General features: G+C 35.8%; 1 protein-coding gene across 2 annotated transcripts in view; it reads right to left on the bottom strand.

Moving 5' to 3' along the window:
* Positions 1 to 1,294: 1,294 nt before the first annotated feature.
* The window catches only part of mgat5 (alpha-1,6-mannosylglycoprotein 6-beta-N-acetylglucosaminyltransferase), a 56,028-nt gene continuing 50,048 nt past the window's right edge, over positions 1,295 to 7,274 (bottom strand). For both annotated transcript variants that reach the window (XM_052539047.1, XM_052539046.1), the window contains exons 13-17: positions 6,180 to 6,326; positions 5,969 to 6,085; positions 5,787 to 5,861; positions 5,465 to 5,622; positions 1,295 to 4,681 (exon numbers count right to left, since the gene is read on the bottom strand). In XM_052539047.1, coding sequence (XP_052395007.1) covers positions 4,483 to 4,681; positions 5,465 to 5,622; positions 5,787 to 5,861; positions 5,969 to 6,085; positions 6,180 to 6,326 — 696 coding nt within the window. In that variant the 3' untranslated portion in view covers positions 1,295 to 4,482. The remainder of the gene's footprint in view (positions 4,682 to 5,464; positions 5,623 to 5,786; positions 5,862 to 5,968; positions 6,086 to 6,179; positions 6,327 to 7,274) is intronic.

Genomic DNA, 7,274 nt, shown 5'->3' with positions numbered 1-7,274 from the left:
CAGTAACGAAGCCTTAAAACTTGACCCTTCATGATGTGAAGTTATATGTTCTGAAGTATTACTTAGACTGTTGTAATTTTGACATGAAATTTGGCTTTTTTAAATGTCTATCTAGTTTCTGAGCATTTTATGTAGCAAATATATTATAGCTCCGTGAAGCAGATGAACGTAACAGTGACATTGCAGACGGTCCAATCGCGTATGTGCTATTCAGTGGCAGTTCATAGTTCATTTGTCGGTGGAAAGCAACGTTTGTGCTTTTGGAGAAGTGTATGACTTATGCTGTTTTTTTTTTCAGGTGTGTGGTTGGGTTCACTGCTCTGTTCTTTATTGACATGTTAAATACTTTGAGCCCTCGTCAGAGGGACTACACATAAGCACACAGCCCTGCAAACGAGACTTTCTTTGCACGGTTGCTGAAACCACATGTAGACGTGTGATTAGGACTTAAATGAGAAGTTCGGCCAAAAATATCTGAGCAGTCTCTCACCCGCAGTCCAACCAAGATATGTTTAGCATTACATCACTTGTTCACCAATGGATGCTCTGCAGTGAATGGGTGCCGTCACCTCACAATAATCCACAAATAATCCAGCAGTCAATTTAAGAGTCACTTCTGGCCAAAACCCATAACGTTTAACTCATAAACCATTAATTAAAAATACATTTAAAAAGTGTCTTTTCCCGCCAAAATATTTAGTTTAGAACTTTTTTGAACGGTTTCGGTTTGCAAACCGTGCAGATTTCTCTCTTGATTCAGACAAACTGTAGAAAGCAATATTTTGGATAGAGGACTTGTATTTTAGCCTGAATCAACAGTTTGAGGTTTAAAACGTCTTAATACAAACACACAGCTTTTCACTTCACAAGACATTAAATGATGGACTGGAGTTGTGGATTATTGTGATGTTTTTCATCAGCAGTTTGGACTCTCATTCTGACGGCACCCATTCACTGCAGAGGGATCCATTGGGGACCATTTGATGGAATGCTATATTTCTCCAAATCTGTGTTTTGATGAAGGAACAAAATCATCTATATCTTGGTTTGCCTGAGGGCGAGTACATTTTCAGGAAATTCTCAGGTTTTGGTTAACGATTCCTTTAAAACCAAAGCCCAAAAATAATGGGATTGGGGCCATTATTTGGTTAAAAACTGAATTTGCACCATTGCTCCAAGAACAAATGCTGACAAAAGCCGATGTAAATTCACGTGGAGCTGAATGTCATGTGATACATGAATGTATATACAACTGTGTTGCTGTGGAGTACACATGTATATTTACACAGAAATGTCTGTTGCACAGAAAAAAAGTTTATTTGAAAAATAAAGATATATCCTACTGATTCCTCATAATGAATGAAAAACTTTTTTTTTTTCAATTAATGTCCATCTTAAAATCCATCATAACGAATGTAAATCACCTCCAAAACACAAGAACAATTTAAAAACAAACCTCGGGTTGAACAGTTTACAAATGATGTGTGAATGCCTTTCAATTTAAAACATAACAAAAGCAATTATTATTAACAGCAACGTAAACCAGAACAATTGTAAAAAAATAAAAAATAATAATTGGTTCCATGATTGGGGTTTCATTCCAAATTTTTCCCAACAGCAGTAGTTAGTACGTAAAAATTACTCACAATGATTTTTAATAGACTAATATTTTAATAAAACATTTGACGGTCATTAATACGAATAGCTACAGCTAAGCCGTACGAAAACAAACGGTGGCATCCTTCATTCTGTAAACCAAATGTAGTGACTTTAGTCATCTAGACATATATGTGACCCTGGACTACAAAACCAGTCCCAAGTGAAATTTAGATTTATACATCATCTGAAAGCTGAATAAATAAGCTTTCCATTTACTGAATTTGTCCAAATGAATTTTTAGCAATGCATATTACCAATCAATATTGAACAGAAGGAAATTTCCAAAATATCTTCATAGAACATGATCTTTACTTAATATCCTAATGATTTTTGGCATAAAAGAAAAATCTATAATTTAGTTTTTTTTGGCTATTGCTACAAATATACCCAAGCGACTTAAGACTGATTTTATGCTCCAGGGTCACATATTAGTCTGATTGTGGGATTTTGCGTGTCAACAACCACTAAACGCTTGGCGAGACTATTTTGCGCTAAATGCCGAACAACTCTATTTCAGCTATTAAACTACTATTTCGGCTTTTAGCTGGCTAGCATTTGACCTCCAGTGCTTGCTCTTTTGTAAGGAAAACAAACCAGACAGTTCTAGTAACCATCAGAAGGCACCTCATGAAACAAGATGAAACAATAGCTCGGCTGAAGACCATCTGTTTACATACAAACGTACAGATCTCGACAGAGCGGAAACGTAAAACTATCGTATAAGTTAAGAGTGGAAAACTAGAAGAGACCCATCTATATTTACAAATGTGCAAATGTGTACAGAAATCATACACTGGATAAAAACATCAAATGAGGATTTGCTGGCTTTTGAAATTACAATGTTTGTCCAGAGTTTTGACAATAAAGGAACTCATGATATGTTATGCTGTACTATTTCCATATTACATTCAGTAAAGTTTTACAGCAAAAACTTTACGTTTTAAATTTGTTTTTGTTAGTTTTTTTTTATAGTAGTTAAGTTTTCAGTTTTTTTATTGAAACTTTGTAGTTAAAGAATTACAAATAATTTTATTAAAGGGATACAATTCTGCTATCATTTACTAAACCTCAAGTTGTTCCAATCCTGTTTGAGTTTCCTTCTTTTGTTGAACACAAAGGATATTTTGAAGAATGTTTGTAACCAAACTCTTAACGGTAGCCAGTGACTTGCATAGTAAATAAAATACTACGGAAGTCAATGGGTACCGTCGATTGTTCAGTTACCAAAATTCTTCAAAATATCATCTTCTGTGTTCAACAAAAGAGAGAAACATACAGAAACAGATCCCTTTAAGTATTAACTTAATAATAAAAATAAATTTAGTTCTGCCGCATATATATATATATTTTTTAGTTTTTTCAGACAGTACTCTGGACAAGCATATGCACGTATACTTAAATTAGTCTGATAAATAATATTTCCCTCTATAAAGAAACTTCTCTTCTATAAATAGACACGTAGAAATCAACAGGCAGAGATAAAGGTCTGTATACAAAATAAATGTAAAAAACGTTATTGTACAGTGTTGTAATATCTGACAAATCTTCGCTATAGTGCAGTTTCATTCCAAAACTCTAAACAATTCTAATTTTGACATTTTACGATATTAAGCAGGCAAATTCAAAAATATCGCGCAAAATAAAATGAAATGAAACAAAGGCCAATCTGCGTTTTTAACACAAAATAAAGTAGTTCATCCTAGTAATGTACAATTAGTTTTTATACAGATATAGATTTCTTTTTTTATACAAATAAAGATAATTTTACAGAAATATCTATGATCGTATTGGTTTTTACTTTATACACATACAGATCATCTGAAAGCTGTGATATAATGTTCATTCAGGTAAACTGGGCAATATTTAGCAAATTTACGCGACAGCAAAGTACGTCCCAATTTAGTTGAATTCAGTCTAGTTTAACATTTAGTTTGGTCAGTTGGTTTGCGCCCTACTTCATACTGGCTGGTTTGCGACGTGTGGATTTCACTAAAACATCTCATCTGGCAGTTGACTAGTTAGTAGTACTGCGATATTTAACGTGGATCGTGACTAACACCGAAAATTCGCAGTGTTAGCATCTGCTGTTAATAAGTAAACTACCGTGCAGAAAAACAAAAGATTTCCTTGTGTTTACGTTTTAGCATCTGTTATTTACATGTGAACGCGTCATATCACGGAGCCAGTACACGGAAAGTCCAGTTACAGTGTAAAACTGGGGAAATTTCCCCAATAGCAAGTGCATTCGCACACTAATAAACACGCACTCAGTTTGAGTCCTCAAAATGGTCAAAAGATGATTTTCAGAGTCAGTCACCAGACTTGGTCCAATGATGAAAGTCACCTTAGCGAGAGAAGAAAAAAAACAAAAACAGTAGAATGAAGAACTGGGCTAATAAACGTCACATCAGTGTTTCCTCCATGCCAGCAGGGGGCAGTGTACAGTTCTGATTCCCTAGAATCCACTTCAAGTATGTCAGCCTGAAACTAGTTCAAGTTTGTGTGAAAAAAATAAAAATGAAATAAAATAAATTCCAGCAAAATAAATACTTTTTTTCCTCTTTCCATCCTTCGTTTTTTTCGGCCAAGAGCCGAGAGCTGCCGCACTCCAGCTTTTCCATTTCTTTCTTTTTTTGAGTTTATGGGAATAAAACGAGAGTTGAATTCCTCTGAAATCTTTAATCGAATTTCCGCACATTACAACACTGGCTCTGTCAGTATTGCGCTGTGTAATAGTCCGGTCCCGTCCAGTACAGCGGGTGACAAACCGCCGGGTTGGTCGTATGGGGTTGCTGAAGTGTGTGTGGTGCGCGTGTGTGTGTGTTATAAGCAGTCCTTGCACAGCGCCACCTGTCCTTTCATGTAGTCTCTGCAGGGACAGATGCGTGTGAGGGACTGATGGGCCCCGGCGCAGCTGAACAGTAGCAGGTCTGACTGGAACACACAATGCCCCACCGATTCGCTGAAGGCGGGGACGACGATATCACTGCTGGACTCCACCGTCTTACACTCCACACCATACCTGCAGTGAAGAAACCAAAGAGGACATGACATGAGATCACCAAAAATCATGGTCATACATTTTATTATTATGTTATTTTACCATGGTAATATAATGATGTCTCAGACACACTGCCATGGATTAATTTATGGAAAATAACTTCTAATAAGTAATATGTAATTAAAATAAGCATAATTATAAAATACAAATTAATATATTAAACATAAAATATATGTAAAATATTCAAGCTGTATTTATGAGGGAATTTTTTTTTATATGGATCTAATAATATTTATATTCAAATATTAAATATCCTTGCAATTACAATATATACATTATAATTTATTAAATTACATAAAGAAATAACTGAAAATGTACCTAATAAATTATATTAAATTTATAACTAAATACTGAAGTATTTATTCAATATTAATATTAACTTAATATTATACATTCATTTTATTATTTATTAATATATTATATAATTTAATATTATATGACACATTAAACCATATATATAAATACATTGTACTTATGGAAAATAAAGGAAAACTAAATTAATATGCATCTGATAAATATGTACATGCAAATATTAAAATATGCATAATTTTAATACATTATGAATATATATAAATTAAAATAATAAAACTTGAAACGCATGGTAAAATCTAAATATGCATAAATTGCAATAAAAAAAATATGCATAAAGAAATTAATATTCTGCAATATAACTCTACAGGAGAAATAAAGGGTCTGTGACATGCAGCGCTCTCTGCTGTCTGGATGAAGAACTGCAGTGTTTACCTGAACAGATCCTTGTCTTTATTGAGATGCTGGAAGAAAGAGGGTTCACAGATCAGCTGCTCTTCCTGACACACCTGCTTGCAGGATTTACCAGCCGGAGCCAGTTTGACCTGCATGGCGCTGAGAGGAGGCCACATCACCTGACCATGACAGAAATCCTGCACACACACACACACACACGCAGGGGCGGTTCTTTACAGATCAAGCGTGCATTCTTTGCATGACAGGCACAGGTATGTCAGATCTGATTATAGTGTGTGAACAGCGGAAGTGGAACGAATCACACACACCTGAAATGTCCACAACACACAGTCAAAGTTACCTGGTTCTCGATGAAAGCGTTGACGCGCTGTAACATCCCCTCACAGGTGAACTCGTACGGCAGATACGGCTCGATCTGAAACAAAGCATCACACGTCACATGACACCGCTTAGAAGTGTGTATGTGGGGGATTCTAAGTGCATGTGGCTCTGTGTGTGTGTGTGTGTGTACAGTATAAGTACCTTCTGACTGAGGATGGTTTTAATGGCGTTCTCCACCTCTGCTGGATCATCTATGTTGACGGTCCAGACATGCGGCCGTCCGATGTAAACCTCAGCATAAGGGTGCTGGGAGGTCAGCTGGGGTCAAAGGTCAAACACACATCAGAGACCGCCCCTTCTGACCACAATAGAACCTCAGCACAATGATCATGAACGAACAGAACTGAAGTACCTCTCGGAGTGTGGGCTTGCCCTTGAAGAAATCGGTGTTTTTGCTGCTTTTAGGCGGGTCGAACCGCGGGTTGAGGAACGTGCAGCCATTGGCTATGGCCTCCAGAGGGGCGGGGCCCTCGTACGGGAAGGACAGTCCGACAAAAAGCTGCACAACAAACAAGAGATTCACAATCCCGTCATTTGATCCTTGTATGCATAACAAAACATTATTATATCAAATATTACGCTAATCACATAAACACAGAATTCACTATTAACATGCTAATTATTATTCAGAATAAAAAGTTGCATCGAGAGATGTCTTTCATTGATTCCTAAAATGGAAATGAGCGATTTCTGGGACATTTTAAACAAGCTCCCAAACAAACAGTGCATTGATGGAAAGCTGGCGGCTGACTCCCAGAGCCAAAGCAGATCTACCTGCACAGCTGCGCTCTCTACAAAACCAATCACAAGCTGACAATCGACACACACACACACACACACTGAGCTAGACCACTTGAACAAATGTTTCAATGTGGCTAGCAGAGGCCACAATCATGTGTTTGTGAAGTGTGCTGCTCGGGGTCACACAATGAGCTGGCTGTGTCCGGCCGGACAGATGACCACATGCTTACACACTGAGATTCACTAAACACCAAAGTTAGTTTAACCCCATTTACCTCACAAGAAGAGTTAAAAAGCACTGTAAATGTTGTTTTAATTAACAAATTCAAATAAATACAGGTAGTCTGCAGAGTTCATATATATATATATATATATATTTTATGCATTTAGTATTCAATATATAATATATAGTGTGTGTGTGTGTGTAAATAATAACAAAATAATACAGCTATTAATGCACAATTATTAGATTTATAAATTATAATTATTATTATAAATACTAAAGTTAACACATTATTTTAATTATTTTATTATAAAATCAAATGATAAATTATATATTTTATTTAGATTTTTAGTATATGGGTCAAACACGAAAAAGTGTTTAAGCATAAAAAAAAAAAAAGTGTAATACTGCTTTAAACTGTTGTTGACCCCCCCCCCAAAAAAAAGTTTTCCGTTTTATTTAATTGCAATCTTGTTTTTGGTT

This window comes from Carassius gibelio, chromosome A22 (assembly GCF_023724105.1).
Source record: "Carassius gibelio isolate Cgi1373 ecotype wild population from Czech Republic chromosome A22, carGib1.2-hapl.c, whole genome shotgun sequence".
Taxonomy (NCBI): domain Eukaryota; kingdom Metazoa; phylum Chordata; class Actinopteri; order Cypriniformes; family Cyprinidae; genus Carassius; species Carassius gibelio.
This window is presented reverse-complemented; position numbering and strand designations above follow the sequence as displayed.